Source organism: Pecten maximus, chromosome 10, assembly GCF_902652985.1.
Source record: "Pecten maximus chromosome 10, xPecMax1.1, whole genome shotgun sequence".
Taxonomy (NCBI): Eukaryota; Metazoa; Mollusca; class Bivalvia; order Pectinida; family Pectinidae; genus Pecten; species Pecten maximus.
This window is the reverse complement of record NC_047024.1, coordinates 14,999,804-15,018,632: the sequence shown is the minus strand read 5'-3', so window position 1 is coordinate 15,018,632 and position 18,829 is coordinate 14,999,804. Positions and strand designations below refer to the sequence as shown.

The 18,829-nt window shown below is 36.5% G+C and overlaps 1 protein-coding gene across 2 annotated transcripts; it reads right to left on the bottom strand.

The window, feature by feature from the left end:
• Nucleotides 1–645: 645 nt before the first annotated feature.
• LOC117335616 (serine/threonine-protein kinase PLK1-like) lies at nt 646–18,806 on the bottom strand. Of its 2 annotated transcripts, none has more exons than XM_033895737.1 (13): nt 18,550–18,806; nt 16,057–16,164; nt 15,190–15,306; nt 14,338–14,555; nt 13,997–14,092; nt 13,436–13,635; nt 13,067–13,186; nt 11,306–11,413; nt 10,688–10,786; nt 9,995–10,148; nt 6,918–7,047; nt 5,940–6,056; nt 646–4,157 (listed from the first exon to the last, which is right to left on the bottom strand). In XM_033895737.1, exons 1-13 carry the CDS (start codon nt 18,661–18,663, stop codon nt 3,915–3,917), a joined length of 1,824 nt encoding a protein of 607 aa, XP_033751628.1. In that variant the 5' UTR covers nt 18,664–18,806; the 3' UTR covers nt 646–3,914. The 2 variants fall into 2 exon arrangements, with proteins under 2 accessions (XP_033751628.1, XP_033751629.1); XM_033895738.1 differs by having other exon boundaries at nt 13,073–13,186.
• Between the last annotated feature and the right edge of the window lie 23 nt (nt 18,807–18,829).

Genomic DNA, 18,829 nt, shown 5'->3' with positions numbered 1-18,829 from the left:
ATAATAAAGAAAAGCACAAACTTTTGGAAGGTGTTAATAGCATGAAGTATGCAACTTACAGTATTGTATAGAATTATGACCTGGGCCCAGTTGTTCAAAAGGTGATTAGCTTAATCACTTGATTAGTGAAAATATTATTTCTCCTTTACTTCAAAACCGGAGTGTGTTTTCCTTGAAATAGCCAGGTATGAAGAGACTGACAAGTGTTATATTTTCTTTAAATTCTGTCAAGTTAGTTTTACCAGAAATGATTTTATCAGGATTTTGAAATTGTTGTTAAACTGTGATTAGCCTAATCAAACTTTGAACAACAGGGCCCAGTTGTTCAAAAGGTGAATAAGTTAATCACAATTTTCAAATCCCGATAGAATTTCTGGTAGAACTAAGTTGACAAAACTGTAATTTTTAATTCTCTTCCAACTTGTATAATTTAAAGATGATATACTCACGGGTTTTACAACAAATGAGAAATGAACTTTTCACTAATCAAGTGATTCAGCTAATTAATCACCTTTTGAACTGGGCCATGATGGGGGCAGGTCCTGTTTTTGTTCATAATCACACTGATGTCGGTGATGTAGCATCTTTTAAACGTTTTGAATCTGCAGCAGGTACAAACTTAATACAAACAAACATAACGATAAGTCATCGATTATTTTGCACTTTATTGATATCATTGACATTTTAACATAGAATCACAGTGATACAGATGTATGATACAGGAGACGAGATTCAATGATTTTCTGGTGAAGTCTAAACAAGTCTATGACAGAAGTGTATTTGATTGTATAAGTGTTATACACAGTATTAAACAAAGCATTCTATTATATTTAAAACTAAAACAATGAAAAAGAGTTGAACTAATAGTTCAATTCTTTGTGCCATATCTACGTTAATTCCTGCTTGACATCAAAAGTACTATTCTGAAAGAACTACTATTCAGAATTCTTCTATCTGATGAAATTTGTAAAAAGTCCATTTTGTAAAAATTTATTGTTTAGATGTTTGAACATTCTACCTTCTGCGATGAAACAGATCCTGCGGTTTTGAATGCAGTGTATACAAAGAAGTGTTCTGATTGGTCAATATAAAGATAAATGTCAGAGGTTGAAGAATCCATTGTCTCTCGTTAGTAAAAATGTAACAAAATGTATTTTTTTTTCTACAATGATCATAAATATGGAAGAAATGCCATCAGTGTAGTATGAATTCATAATTACAAATATCAACCAATGAAATCACAGCACTGCAAATGTGCAAATGCTTCTATGAGGATTCATGATTCAACAACACATTATAACAATCTGAGATGTGGTACAATTATTTGCCCAGTTACCTGGATCCGAGAATCTGTCATTTCAACATCAAATACCACAACTCTCACATGCACTCCCTAATAAATTGATTACTAATTCAGACTTTCAAACACGCGCGCGCGCACACACACACACACACTCGATACTGTCGTCACTCATATCTAGCACAACTGAGTAACAATCTTTTATACTTTTAAACTTTCATATCACAATCCTCACTTCATTGCAGTGAAATAATATTTTTTCAATCGATATATCATTGCCATCCAAAACTATAACATCCAATTGCATATATACATACAGACATTTTTGTCTACTGTAGATCTTTCTCTCCTACCATGCATAAAACCATGATTCCAACCCTCAGTAAATGAACACTTGTGATACAGAAAGAGAAAGAAAATCCAAACGGGGAATCCTGAAAATCCTAGAAACCAGATCAAACTAGGTAAACAATAATAAATTACGAAACAAAATCCACTACCTATCTGGTAAGTAATCAACATCTACATCACATATAGTACAGTGTTAACGGCTACACAACTTTAGCTATCCTCTTCTAAACGACTGAAGATGCAGCAGTCAACATAAACAACAACAAAAAAAAGGGGGGAAAAAAGTATGTGTATAGCTCTCTCCCGTTTCATCATAGACACTTGACCCCTGTTTAAAACAGGAAAAAATCCCTGGCACTCCAAACTGAAACAGCACTACTTTAAAACAATCTCCTTTCATCTCAAACTTTAATTACCTGAAATCATCTTCATATTTGATTAATTCATGATTAAAAACTGATCCAAGACTTTACAGTACAACATTTCAAGAAAGATAATATAATTGCGTATTTCGTTTCAAAATATAAACTGTCAGATACTTTTAATTACCAGCAGAATAAAGAAAGCCACTAGACGAAATCAAAATTTCAAGCATTTTAAAAGGATTCTATCTAGAATGAAATTTGGTCTTTCATTTAATAAAACCTGTATATTGCATTGATTTTAAACTGATTTTAATGGATACATCGAATAAACATATATTCTGTTTATGTTTAATAATACCGTATAAACAAAACTACTGAATTATCCTGAACTGACAAGAACAAAGCACTATTTTCTAATTAGATACCAATACACCATGACTAAAATAACTGATACACCAAGAACCATTCTCGGCTTTTCCAGTAAATTATCTATCTCACCAGATTCCAGTTTCTGTGGGGCCATTTAGTGAATTATAAATCACGAGTAGCCAGATATGTTAACATTCAAACAGTACCGAAGTTTTTTTTTCTTAAGCTACATCATGCATAGAATGTTTTGCTGAAATAGCCACTATTTTGTGTGAAGAATCAAATCATCATCTTTTCGATGTTCTGTGAAGTGAACAGTCGGAATACATTAAAACCAGACCTTGTAAGTTACATTTTGAGACAATCATATGAAAATCACTAGTGAGGATAAAAATCAAGTATAATTTAAGTTTAGAGTTAGAGAGAAGAGAAACATATTAACAAACTTGTTCTAACCATAAAAATCAAGTACAAAAAACATGATGAAAAAAAAGGAAAAGAAAAATAAAGAAGAAAAAATCTGAAGCAGATCTGTAAAATTGAGATCTAAAATCCGACCTTGATCATAACCCTTTACTAACAAGCATTATAAAGAGTTCAGGTCACAAGGTCTTAAGACTGTGGTCCAGCCAGTTTTAATCAAGTGAAAGGGCCAAGCTATGCTGACTGTTAACTTTGAAAAAGATCCGTCCCCCATCATAGTTTCTGAACACTTAATTTCCTAACTGCTCTGCTTTCCAATCAAAACTCGGACAGGAGCAAAACTTCTGAGTAGGATACAAGCAGACATCAAAACGAAGGAAAGATCGAGAAATAGAGATAGATGAAGAATCGGTAAAGGCAAACTTGTGATGCGTCGTACATGACAACGGTATAAATATATACAAATAATGTACATAGTTTAAATGCATTAACGATTCCTGTATGTTTGTATAAGTTATAACATGGTCCCTGGGTAAAGAGTAGAGGCCTTGTGTATATATGGTTGTCTTTCTTATCATATTACTGCCCTTATATTCTAAGCTCTTGGGGCATTCTCCTCGAGTCCAAGTGAATACATGGCAACCGTTTGTCAATTGTATCAGAGATCTTTAGATCATGACACGGGTGTGACATGGCAGTCTAGTCACACAACGCAGACGTGTCCGTATTCACATAACATGGACATGTCCGTGGTTTCACAACATGGACGTGTCCATAGTCACACAATATGGACATGTCCGTGGTTACACAACATGGACATGTCCGTGGTTACACAACATGGACATGTCCGTGGTTACACAACATGGACATGTCCGTGGTTACACAACATGGACATGTCCATGGTTACACAATATGGACGTGTCCATAGTCACACAACATGGACATGTCCGTGGTTACACAACATGGACATGTCCGTGGTTACACAATATGGACATGTCCATGGTTACACAACATGGACGTGTCCATAGTCACACAACATGGACATGTCCGTGGTTACACAACATGGACATGTATCTAGTTACACATCACTGATGAGAGGTTCCAACCTACGTGGTTGTAGTTGATGGTGGCGCTGCAGATCGAACACGTCCTGATCCAGACTTTGTTGTCATGAGACGTTCGACCATGGTCTTGGCGTAGCGAATTCTACTTGCTAGTTCCTTTGAACACCCGTATTTCTCTATCAATGATAGTCTGAATATATGGAAGTCTCTCTTTTCATCGATGTATGTCACAGCCTGCATCAACGGACACAGAATTATCTTGGTGTGGTCCTGGAAGAAGTTGATCTGAAAATGGAAAGAAAACCATTAATGTAAATTAAACATTCAACTGTCACCTTTCAACAATCTACAACTCTCAAGTCATCCCAAAGAAATTTAGCAAATCTAGAAGCATAAGTGTAGTCAGGAAAGTGCAAAATGCAAGTCTGCAATTTACTGACCTACATCTGGTTTGTAAGATGTATAGATCCTCATATTTCCATTTTGCTGAGTAATGAAATACACAGATACAATGTAATGTGGCTTAGTTTTACATTTTTGGTTCCAACTTGATGGATCTTTTCTATTTTCTAAGTTTCACATGAATCAACTTTCAAATCATCTGTGAAATGTGTAATATTTAATAATGAATATGAAGCAGCAAAGATAGAAGACTGAAAACGTGCTGCATACTATCACGTCAGAATTTAGAAGACCGATAACAGAGTGAATTTCCTGTAACTAGTGGCAGATGCAAAGATGGACATGGGCAGGATTTCCTACCCACCATAAGAAAGAGGTAAGTTTGATGATAGGGTATTGAGATGCCCAGTATAAAACTGACGGAGCTAGACACAAGGTCTTGAGAGGACACACGCTGTCCTGCTATATTACCTGTAGTGTGTTTAGTATAAAACTGAAGGAGCTAGACACAAGGTCTTGAGAGGACACACAATGTCCCGCCTTGTTACCTGTAGTGTGTATGATATAAAACTGACAGACCTAGACACAAGGTCTGGAGAGGAGCTAGACACAAGGTCTTGAGAGGAGCTAGACACAAGGTCTTGAGAGGAGCTAGACACAAGGTCTGGAGAGGAGCTAGACACAAGGTCTTGAGAGGACACACAATGTCCCGCCTTGTTACCTGTAGTGTGTATGATATAAAACTGACAGACCTAGACACAAGGTTTTGAGAGGAGCTAGACACAAGGTCTTGAGAGGACACACAATGTCCCCCCTTGTTACCTGTAGTGTGTATGATATAAACTGACAGACCTAGACACAAGGTTTTGAGAGGAGCTAGACACAAGGTCTGGAGAGGACACACAATGTCCCGCCTTGTTACCTGTAGTGTGTATGATATAAAACTGACAGACCTAGACACAAGGTCTGGAGAGGAGCTAGACACAAGGTCTTGAGAAGACACACGCTGTCCTGCTATTTCACAAGTAGTGTGCCTGATATGAAACTGACGGACCTAGACACAAGGTCTAGATCTTGAGAGGACACACGCTGTCCTGCTATATTACCTGTAGTGTGTTTAGTATAAAACTGAAGGAGCTAGACACAAGGTCTGGAGAGGAGCTAGACACAAGGTCTTGAGAGGACACACAATGTCCCGCCTTGTTACCTGTAGTGTGTATGATATAAAACTGACAGACCTAGACACAAGGTCTGGAGAGGAGCTAGACACAAGGTCTTGAGAGGAGCTAGACACAAGGTCTTGAGAGGAGCTAGACACAAGGTCTTGAGAGGAGCTAGACACAAGGTCTGGAGAGGAGCTAGACACAAGGTCTTGAGAAGACACACAATGTCCCGCCTTGTTACCTGTAGTGTGTATGATATAAAACTGACAGACCTAGACACAAGGTCTTGAGAGGACACACAATGTCCCGCCTTGTTACCTGTAGTGTGTATGATAAAAAACTGACAGACCTAGACACAAGGTCTTGAGAGGAGCTAGACACAAGGTCTTGAGAAGACACACGCTGTCCTGCTATTTCACAAGTAGTGTGCCTGATATGAAACTGACGGACCTAGACACAAGGTCTAGATCTTGAGAGGACACACGCCGTCCCGCCTTCTTACCTGTAGTGTGCCGTTGCTGAGGTGAAGGACGATAGCACTTCGTGTTCTGAACCAGGTCCTGAGGAAAGGTAGTCGAGTCATGTCATCCCCTTCGCGTGGCGTCATGTTGGCACCAGCCTGTAATACAATAACATTTGGTATATACCTTGGTAATCAAAAAACACTAAACTTATTTTATCTTGATGGGGAGAAATCAGACATAGTACAGCATAACTTAGTCACTTAGTTTTAAATAAGACAATTCAAAAATGTGTTTTGCCTTAAAATCCCAAACAGGGATATCTACAACTGCACTGATGCAAGACTTTATTTTCCCCCATCATTCACAGGTTTGCTTTCCATTTTACCTAGGGTGTGATTTCTCTGTCAACCCCTTAGGTATGTGAATGACACATGCTGGCAACAATGCCATGACATCACGGCAACAATACAATGATGTCATGGCGACAATTCCATCACACTGCATCAACATTGTCTTGCACTAATGCACCATCAAAATATATAATTATGTTTAGACACAAAAGAGGATAAACTGGGTATCGGAGAAGAAAATCATCCACCTACTTGGAAGTGAGACAGGGGGATCTCAATCCTCGGATAAGATTCTGAGGCTGCCAAACACTCCACAAACCTGGAGTTTGGCAACTCAACAACCTCCCCGTCAATTGACGAGTTGAGATCCCTTTTCTCATCCCAAAGGGAGTGAAAGGTTCTATCAGTCCAGAATAAACATCTAACAAGTTACTATATATATAACTGTGGCACTGTCAGAAAATATGAAAATTATTCAATTTCAATGCCAAACAATTTATACTGAAACTTTAACTGACCGTGTGGAAAAAAATAAGTAACATCAACATAATATAGCGAAATGAGATTTGATATCGCCAAAGTATGTCTGTCAGCAGTCAGCCTAGGAAAAAATGAGTTGACATGAATATCTAAATTGAATGCTCCATATTACTGAATTGTCTTTACCTTTAATAAATGTTCGTTCATGTAGTTCCTGAAATACTTGAGCAGTGTGACTTTCTTGTTGAGTGTCTCGGGGAACACCTTGATGGTGTGGTAGTGTTCCGTACTGTCACGCTCGATATACTGTACGTTCCTGAAACAAAAACAGTAGCCAAGTAAAAATTGGGGACTCCACGATTTAATCGGGTATTTATCAGAATAAATTCAGTTCAATCAGTGAAGATGTCCCGGTAGACAACTTTTATTACCATTCACTCTTGAACATCAATCATACAATCAGCCTGTTATACGTTATTTTACGTATTATAATATTTCTCTAGTGTAACACACCCTGGAACGGTTTTAATTGACTACACCAATCAGTAATCAATCGTGGTTTAGAGTTTGGACAATGACAAGATATATCTGCCTCTATCTGTTTAAGTTCTCCACATTTTTACTTGGAAACGTGACAAAGATACATTACCGTAAATATTCGGGTATAGTGCGCACTCGCGTATAGTGCGCATGTATGTTTTTGAGGTTCATTTTCAAAAAAAAAATAAAAAATTTTTTTTTCAATATTCCACTGAGCGGTAGATGAATTCTAAAGCATAAGATGATAGGAATTTGTAACTTATGAAAGCTTATTTACAGTGTTCGAAAGTAAAGGTGGTCCGATGGCCCGAGGCCACAGAAAATCTGATCGGTCTATGTAAAAATTCATTGTGTTGGACCGATTGGCTATGCAATTTTTCAGTCTTGATATTAAATTTTCCTCGTGACACATGATAACAAAATCTTTCCTTGTCTTTTGACTAATGATCCAGTAATAAATGAGCACAAAATAAAAGTAAATCTTCCGAGAAAAGCGCGTCAGCAGGGTGTATTTGCTTCAAGCGTCTGAGTGATTTGACACCGAACGATGCAAGCGTTTGCATGACGCAGTTATTCAAAACAACATGGCGCACATGTTAAAGTATTATGAAGGTGCTAAACCAAATACGAAGCGAAAACATTCCTCTGCTTATTCCTCGGCGACACAGTTACATGCTAAACGAAAGGCATATGACGACAACACCAGAGAAAGGACTTTTCAACGCCACTGGCTTGTTGGAAGAGACTGGTTATGTTACGAGGTCGAGGACAACGTGATGAAATGTAGGTACTGTTGTGAAAAGAAAAATAAGCATGGTACGGGAAATTCGCTGTCCCAGATATGGGTTGATGGTACAAATAACTTTAAATTAGATAGTGTCAAGGCCCATGAGAAAGTATAAGCCATAAAGATGCCGAGAAGGCATTCTTAAACAAACGAGAGCCAAATAAGTCAGAGGGAGTCACAGCAATGAGACAGCTCAGCTTAGCTCAATTACAAAATCTGAGGAACAAGTTCAGAAATGCCCATGCGGTAGCAAAACAGGATTTTTCATTTCTTGATTATGTTGCACTTTGCCGTCTTGATAGAGCAAAAAAACTAGACAATGGGATCACATATGAGAATGACAAATCCTGCCGGATATTTGTACACAATATAGCTATGGTCGAATCAGAAAAAACTGTCAACATGTTAAATGATGCCAGCTTCTTTTCAATAAAATAAATTTTAAAAAATAAAATTTAAAAAAGAACTGATTAACAATCACAAATAAAAATCTTATTAACAATTACAATTGATTCTCATTTTTTTATTTCATTAACAACATTGCACTTATTTCACAATAAGTTTAACGACTATCACTCTGCTACTAAAAGCATGTTGTAAAAAATGGGTCTATGGAAAAATTACTTGGGCTATGGAATTTCAGTTTTCTGTAGACCTATTGTCTATGGAGAATTCAGAGTTACTTTCAGACACTGTATTTACCACATTTAATTGGAATCACCGGTCAGATTTGACACATTGGATTGACAGGTTGTTTACATTATACCGCGACAGGCCTAGTCAGCTTGTAAATTGTAGCGGTCCCATCTACGCTGTTGTACAAACAAAATAATTAATCCTACCCACAATTACCTTGTGATTTTCACGCAGGTATGATCTCTTGTGGTATCTGTCCACAAACATGCAAAGCTAATTAAGCTCCATTATAACAAGATTGACTGCTACGTAATGTAACACAGGCCGCCATTTTGTATACAGTACGGAAACAAGTCTGCTGTCGTTGTGCTGGTCACAACTTTTATGTCAATGAATTAACATGTGTAATGGATAAATCTACAGTGCAGACGATAAATAAGAGTACCCCGGTAGTTTTCAAAGTCAGATCGTATTTTATATGGCCAGTTGGTCAGTGACTGCCGCACGAGATCAAGGCATTAGTGTTACCCTTGCCTAATTGCGCATGCGTGCTGTTACAGCTTCCGTAAATAAACAAGTTGAACGTTATCAGTTTCTGGCAGCACTCTGGATTTATAAGATGATTAATTTAGAAGTATGAAATAACTAAGTACTGCTATATCATTTCAAGTTTTGTTTGATGTTAATTGAGATGTTATACATCGTTTTGGATCTGAATACGGGAACATGCTCAAGTGAGATCGTATGTGTACGGAACGTGTGGCTCACGATCGACTTAGATAAATCCACGTAATTGCTGATAAATACACAATTTCAAGGAATTAAACATCAAAATAACTATTCATTTCTTTGATTATTTGTTAACTATAACTTTCTAAATGCTTTATATATGTTATATATATATATATAAGTATTAAATCAATCCTGCTGTGAAAGGAAACGATCACAAATCACGGTAAAATCACATTCATTCTGACTGGAAAAAGGCTTGTACTTGCGTATAGTGCGCAGTGGTCTTTTTCACTTGTTAATTTTTTTAAAAAAGTGCGCACTATACGCGAATATTTACGGTATGTGATTAAAAGAAATTTTCAATTTATTTTAATTTCATGGTGTTATGAGACTTATCTTGGAAATTTTAATTATGGCTCACCACGGCTTATTTCATAAAATCTTACATAAAATGACTGAAAACTTATTTCAGATTCTTTATTGTATGCATGTAAATATCTGCCAAAACTGATGTTGGACAAAACAGTTTGACATAGCCAACTTTCGGTATTAGCCGTGTAGTACTTACTCTCCGTTGGCCAGCAGAATGAGCCGTGTTGAGTCGTTGAAGAGAACCCCCACACTGTTGTCACACATCTGGTAACCGAGGCCGTACTTGTCAGAGTAGTCAACCCACTTACTAACCCAGTAGATGGGGATACACGCAGGGTCTAGAGCATCCTCTATAACCAGGCAAAACATCAATGTTAACAAAGCAGAAATTTCATTGGTCACAAAGTTAACAAAGCAGAAATTTCATTGGTCACAAAGTTAACAAAGCAGTGATTTCATTGGTCACAAAGTTAACAAAGCAGTGATTTCATTGGTCAGAACACAATGACTATATCAAGTTTACATTCCTTCTGGTAAATGTAATACCTTTATAGAAGAAAACAATTTCTAGGTGTATCGGAAATAACTTTCAAATAAAGAAATATTGTAAATGTTAACCAATTTCTTTTACAACAATTGCGAAACAAGTTATAGCAAGTTATATTAATCAGGCTTGTTGACCTGGACTAAAGTGTGCGGTCTTACTGTGGGAGGAAACTGGAGAACCCAGGGGAAACCCACGTGGACCACATACTTTTTCACGTAAGATTGAGGATTTGAACCCTGACTGCCTTAGTGAAAGGCAAGTGTGTCACCACTGTGCCACCCGCCTACCCTCATAAGAAATGTTATCTATATAAAGACATGTCAACATCAAGTTGGTACAAACCTTCCTGTACGAGGGCTCTCTCTGAGGGCCGAGCGGCCACTACAGCTCCCAACTGGGCAAACAAGTCGGACAGGTAGAAATCTGTTGGTTCCTGATCACCTGGAGGAGGAGAGTGTTTATACAATAAACAACCAATCAAATGATACAGGATTAACAGAGGATTTCACATAACTAGGTTTAAAGATAACAACATTTACTCAAACCACCATTACCTTGCTTTCCCTTGCCCAAACATTGCAGATAAGTCACTGAATCCAATCATTTAAAAGCAATTTTTAAAACCAGATTTTAAATGCTGCTCTAGCTACTGCTAGCCTTTATGTTTGGGGCCAAATGTGTTTTTACATGTAAATGTGTGCCGTCAAATGTGAATAATGTTGTTTATTTTTTCCAATGAAGTCACCAACATTCACAAAATCTTTAAAATCTGGTATTTTTCATGCAAGGACTTGGAATCCAGCAATATTTGGACTCCCTAACACTATTGATATACAAAAAAACAAAAGTTTCCACTAGGTGGCACTTGTCCATATCGACTAGGAAAAGCACTGATCTTGTTATAAATACAACCATATTAATTGTCCATTCTGTGGATTCTAAATGTTTTTATCTACGTACTTCCTTTCCTGTTTCGTCCGCCTACATCATCATCCTCGGACACCTCAGGACGTTTTTCATCTTTCTTCATCATTTCAGGTAAGGCTGTGGTTGGTCTTGTGTTGGGATCTGTATAGAACCACAACAGTATTTCATGTTAAGATTGATTCTCAATGATATGGCAATTTCATTGATTTGGGAATCAGCTTGCAATAGCCTCCAATAAGGAGAAAAATAAATCAAGAAATTTTGGTTTGATTCGACTAAGGAGTTTCATGATCACAGTTATTTTCATTCACATTCATGGTAAATACACAAATGTTAAAATAATAAAATTAGAGAATTTAATTTTCATACCTGCAGGTATGAACTAAAACTGCAAGCTAGACCAGATTAATACCTGGCCTCCCTATCAAACCGACTGGTGCCCATTACGTTGTATGGAAGAATCTTATAAGGTATATATCTTTGGAGGGCGCTGAGAGATATATACATACAAAAGCATGACACTGTTGTCTACAACTTCACTTGATCAGACCATTTCAATCAGTTGCACTGTTAACCTAGAATCATTCGAATCAGGAGATTCTCTTAACTTTACACATGATTGTAAGCATTGTTTTTCTCCTCACAAGCTGTGAAGTGACCACTGGCCAATTCTATCCAAAAAAGACCACCGTTACCACTTGTTATGGAGAAAATTGGGAATACCGTTCCCAATGTTAATATCAAATGTTTTATTAACCGATACTTAGCACTTCTAGAATGAAACATAGCCAGCTAACTTTGTTTTACTAACTGAAACTAGCTAATGTTGTTTTACTGACCAAAACTAGGCATTTCTAGAGTAAAACATAGCCAGCTAACGTTGTTTTACTAACCAAAACATGGCACATCTAGAATGAAACATAGCCGGCTAACGTTGTTTTATTAACAAAAACTTGGCACTTTTAGAATAATACATAGTCAGCTAACGTTGTTTTACTAACCAAAACTTGGCACTTCTAGAGTAAAACATAGCCGGCTAACGTTGTTTTACTAACCAAAACTTGGCACTTCTAGAGTAAAACATAGCCAGCTAACGTCGTTTTACTAACCAAAACTTGGCACTTCTAGAGTAAAACATAGCCAGCTAACCTCGTTTTACTAACCAAAACTTGGCACTTCTAGAGTAAAACATAGCCAGCTAACCTCGTTTTACTAACCAAAACTTGGCACTTCTAGAGTAAAACATAGCCGGCTAACGTCGTTTTACTAACCAAAACTTGGCACTTCTAGAGTAAAACACAGCCAGCTAACGTCGTTTTACTAACCAAAACTTGGCACTTCTAGAGTAAAACACAGCCAGCTTACGTTGTTTTACTAACCAAAACTTGGCACTTCTAGAGTAAAACATAGCCGGCTAACGTTGTTTTACTAACCAAAACTTGGCACTTCTAGAGTAAAACATAGCCGGCTAACGTTGTTTTACTAACCAAAACTTGGCACTTCTAGAGTAAAACATAGCCAGCTAACGTCGTTTTACTAACCAAAACTTGGCACTTCTAGAGTAAAACATAGCCAGCTAACCTCGTTTTACTAACCAAAACTTGGCACTTCTAGAGTAAAACATAGCCAGCTAACCTCGTTTTACTAACCAAAACTTGGCACTTCTAGAGTAAAACATAGCCGGCTAACGTCGTTTTACTAACCAAAACTTGGCACTTCTAGAATAAAACACAGCCAGCTAACGTTGTTTTACTAACCAAAACTTGGCACTTCTAGAGTAAACAGTCTGCTAACCTTTACCTGCTCTGTTGATTTCGTGTAATGGCCGTCGGGACAGGGATTCAGATTTGGCAAGCGTGTCGAAGCGTGGCGCCATCGTCAGACAGCTTGTTGGCAAGCGGCTTGGCAGGTAACCTATATAATAAAGATCACTTGATGTATCATGGCAATTTATGGGTTATGGATAAAGAATACTCAATATTTATTTCTTTAATAAGAAGAGTGTGCTTAAAGTGCATGGCATTAATGCTTTCTTCTACATTCCATATCTGCAAATGTTTCACTCAAATCTAAAAACATGAAACTCTGGTCAAAAATCACCACTTGGGTTTGCATTTTATCTATAATGACAATGATAAAATATCAATGATATTAGTTACTAACCACAAGTGAAAAATTCATCATCAAGCATTTTCTCCATGTTGGGTCTGTCTGTGGGATCAGCCTTTAGTAGTTTGATGATGAGGTTTTTGGCGGGCTGACTAACTCTGGATGGGATGTGGTACTCATTCTTTTTAATCCTCATGTAGGTATCCTTCAGACAGGTCGTCTCAAATGGAGGCTTCCCAACAAGCAGGGTATACCTACAAAAACGTAGATGGAGATATTAAATTTGTTGTAAGGTTCAATTTTTTTAATGCCCAGAGTATGAAGTTCCAGAGAAAAGTGAAATTGTGTCAAGAAATAAAGGTTTGAAAAATCTTTTTTTTTTTGCTTCAGTCAAAGTGACCTATTTACACACAGCACAGCACACACATAATTATAGCTACTGACCAAGGTCGTGTAGAAGATAAAATATAAGAGCTCACAGATTTTTATCAAATACAGTTAAATTTTTAAATTATGTTTCAAATTTTTCAAAATCTTGTGATAATAATTGTAAACCAGTTTCCTTTGAGTAAGTTTGGGTTAAAAAACACATATAATTTCACAAACTTTACTTACACAATACAACCGAGTGACCAAACATCCACTTCAAAACTGTGTCCTTTTTTGTTGAGTACCTCAGGGGCTATATAATTTGGTGTTCCGCATAACGTTCTTGAAAAAAATAATAAAACATGTTTCATTTTAAAACGTTATATATATGGTGTATTTTCTGAAAGTATCTGCCTTGAAACCCCTATATTGTAGATATATATCCGATCTGGATTCTGAAATAATCAATGAAAAAGAACATGTGAATGGAAAGCTACTTTAAAGGATTTTAATTCAAATTTATCCAAATCATGACATGTACAGATAGTAACTTTTAAAGACAAAAAAACAAAACAAAGAAAGCTCACCTTTTCCGTTCTCCATCATAATCCACGCGAGTTGCGAGTCCAAAGTCGCCAATTTTCATTTCCATATCATCATTGATAAATAGGTTTCCCAGTTTCAGATCCCTGTGGATAATTTTATTGCTGTGGAGATACTGACATGCGAGAATAACCTGTCGTACAAGGTAACGAGTCTCTGGCTCTGTGATGGCCTTTCTTCTCTTGTGAAGTTCCATGAGTGACTGAAAATTAAAAAACAAATTGTCAGAAAAATTGGACAGTTACAAAAGAAACATTACTGAATTTATTCCAAAATAACTATCGGTAGAGCACATCAACTAATTTGTAAATGAATTGGAGGAGCAATAAAGATGTTATAGTAGTTTCTCAAAATCTGAGGTTTCTAACCCCAAAATGCAACAAAATTAAATTCACATAATTAATAAGGTATGCTGAGATGTCCATACTGCAATGTTATATATAGCAGTGATACTTTTAAATGAGAAGCTGAGCTTAACATGGAACTCTAAAAGTTCCTAGCATCCCTACAGCTATACTAAATTTTCAAGTGTCACAGGACCATATACTTTGGATGATAAGTTTGTAAATGAATGGTGTTTTGGGTTGTCCATTATGTGATCTAACTATCCCAATACTTATATTAAGGGCCACAGATTTAGATCAAAATGTAAAACTTTAAAGTACAATGATAACCCCACTGCTGGAAAAGCAACACTGTAGTCTTGACATTTTGACTTAAAATCGGTCACAAACAAAGAGTTTCCTCTATTCTTCCGCAACCTGCAGACACGAGATTAGCAGTTTGTTGGTGACACATATATGTACAAAACAATATCCATTGTTTAAAAAACTTACTCTTCTCCTGCACAGCTCCAGTAAAATGTAGACATTGTCAGAATCTTCAAAGAAGGAATGGAACTTGACTATGTATTTATAGTTTATACTGCGGTGAATACTAATCTCCTGGGTCATCTGGAAAATAAAATTATATTTATGAATGATCACCAATACAAAGCACATCTGATATAGTAATCTTTAGATCTGGAGTTTAATCAGTCTTGACAGTTCACCAGGGTAGTCTCAAAGCGGTTAACAAATTATTATCTGTGGTTAATGGGTCTTTAGCATCCAGCCAATATCTTTCTCAACTCCTGGGGAGCATGCAGCCAGAGCTGCCATTTTCGTGCTGACAACTTACACACATTGACAACATGTATTGCACTGCCCTACCACATAATCATTTACAGCTAAGTTGACTGAAACACACGGGAGTAAAGCATCTTGATCGAGGAAACAACACAGCGTCTGTACATGTGCTGGGACCGGAACTAGCAACCCTTCGGTCACGTGTAGCCCTGCATCCTACCACTAGACCAGTGCCTCTGTATCTTTCATATATATAAGCTGATCATGACAGCCATTTGATTGTCATTTTGTTATAATTTGTACAGTATCTAAAATGATTATGTATACTCATCACATCTTTAGAGTGATGTTGTCTTTACTTTCATCAATAACATCTTTACTGAAGAATTTTGTGTCAGAGACAGAATTGGAAACATGCATATGGTACTGCTTCAGGGAAAACCCTGATTTTACCAAAGATTCAAAAGTTACAAAATTTGCTGCATTTATATTGACAGGAAAATAGCAGTAAATGACATTTAAATATTTTTGTTAACAGATCTAGATGGGGCAGACATAGTCCTCAGTGACCAATACCTTGTCCTTTTGGTGTTGTTTGACCAGCAGTGTCTTGGACACGATCTTGCCAGCAAAAATTTCTTTGGTCTCCACATCTGTTAATTCGAAACATTTTGCAAAGCCACCCTGAAACAGATAAAATGAGACTGATTGTAAACATGGTTAATTATATTGATCAGAGTATTTTTGTGACATTTGATTTAATCATGGCTATATAATATTGATCTATACTTTATAAGGTGAACAAATCTGTCAGGAAATTACTTTTTTAGTTTAACAGGTTGGGGTTTGGTTTTGTTTATTTTGTTTTACGTACTATTAATATCCAGGGTCATTTAATATAAGGACGTGCCTGGTGTTCGAGGTGGAGGAAAGTCGGAGTAACCCGGAGAAAAACCACCAGCCTACGGTCAGTACGTATACCAAGCAATTGCCCCACGTGGGTTTTGAACTTGCAACCTAGAGGTGGAGGGCTTTGTGATAAAGTGTCGGGACACCTTAACCACTTGGCCCCTACAAACAGGTTGGAACTGCCTAAGACAGCCGATAAACACATCAAAATTAAGGTTTCAGCTTATTTGATTGACCTTGATCCAAAACACAATTTCAGGCATTAATAAAATCTGTGAAAATAGACAAAAAAAAAACAAAAAAAAAACTGCTTAATTATAGCCTATGCACTTATAATTACAGTTATCCAAAACAATAAACAGAATAAAATGATACAGATCATAATGGAATGTTAGTTTTTTAAGGTAACTTGATGGTAAAGGAACCATGGCATGTTTTTGATACATGCTTATAATACAACGACACATAATATCAGAATCCTAAAATGTTTGAGTGCTTGAATTGTATAATTATATAGATCTGAATTGGATTTTGATCTAACAGAGCTGGACGACATAAGTAAATTATATTGACTGTTCATAGGTGAGCTGTGTACATGCATGATTGAAAGAAACCTAGATATATGATTAAAAAAAAAAAAAAAAAAAATCATTTAACTGTTGTGAGTTCAAAATTTTGGTGTGTGATCATGACTAATTAGCTTAATTGGGATTCTAGAGTGAAAATGTACATAGTACTCAGGGATCGACACTAACAGTAGCCCGGCAGCCCTGGGGTGCCTGGAATCTGGTTGGGCTGCCAGATGTATATGTCTGGCTAAAATGTTCTTCGTTTACTTCAATAATTTTATTTCCAAAACTTTTTGGTATAAAACCTGTTGGTGTAAGATCTAATATTTTATGCTCAGAATGAACTCGACAGCATGCACAAGAAACTGCATCTAAAATGCCATTTTTTCCTCAGATTTGGGGTTAGGGGCTGTATGGACATGCCCCCAAATCCCCTAGGAGGGGTTTCACCATTGGCAGCCCGGGCTGCCTCATTTCAAAACCTGGCAGCCCAGCGGTGTGTCAGGGCGATTAAGTTAGTGTCAACCCCTGGACTACTGTATACATAATCACTAATAATAAAGAAATTTGTAAGTTTTTAGTTGAATCATAAACTATTTAAAGCTAATGAAGTATGTTTCTGTATATAACTAACAATTTGTTTATAACTTAATGATTTTGTCACAAAAAGAATATTGTTGCGACAATGAGTATATAATCAGCTGATTTCCATAATGAACAAACAATGGTTTTAATTATACAGTATTGGATAAACATCTCTAATGTTAAGAAGAACAAAAGAGACAAAAGACTGACTCAGTGAACGGTGCCAAAATTTAATGTTAGAGTGCAGTACAGGCCAAGTTTAATTTGAAAGACTTGGATGACCTGAAATTCAAATCCATGTCAATCATGTAAACAAGCTTTGTTCAAAATTCAAATTTCCCCAATAAACAAAAGTTGTCACTGGCGATGTTAAATTCGTAAATAAATAACACCATGTGCATCAATTATTTACGGCGTCATTATAATGTAAACATAATTTTTATCTTTAAAATTTCCATCATTTATTTTATAAACAAAGCAATACTAGACAATAAAAAAATACCATACCCAATAAATGTCAACATCAAACGATAAGCATTACAAAATATTTAAACCACGACAAAACGAGTCTTCAAAAGTTAAACACCCTGCCATTTGTATACATCTGGCAATGGGGCCATTGCCGTCAACGTTCAATATTTCAAATTAAATTGAACATTTAAAACTGCAGTTGGTGGAAACTTCATTTGAATTTTATAATTAATACTTTTACCATAAAACGAGCATTGTTCTATAACAGTGATGTATTTATTTTTTAAATTCTGTATTCATATAATATATAGGCCTAGGCCTAACGAAAAATATTACACTATCATCGATTAGATTTTGAACACGTCGTAACACGTTCCAACGGCCATTTTGACTTTTTTTCCTCTCAATAACTTTAGTGAATATTGTTTACAACACCACAATATAACATATATGATACAAAATTCTGAAATTAATGACTGAGGTTTAAATGTTACAATGACAATTAAATTTAAAACATCGGCGTGAACTGTTTTACCTTCCCCAAAAATCGTCCTTTCAAATAACGTTTGCCAGAAGTTGGATCAAGAATAATTTCTGGGATGTTGTCTTTCCTTATTTCATCCCGTCTTAATTTCGCAGCACTTGTCATTTTGGTTAGCTAAAGTAGAAACGCATAAGAAGTCTGTAAACTTTTTCAACCCGGGCACATGTATTTTCCAAAAATATTCACTGTTTCTCGTCCTAACCGAAAACGTCGTCTCCAAGTGCTTCTCTTCGGAACTCACATTTTCAAATTTGCCAGTTTGTTCGTCACG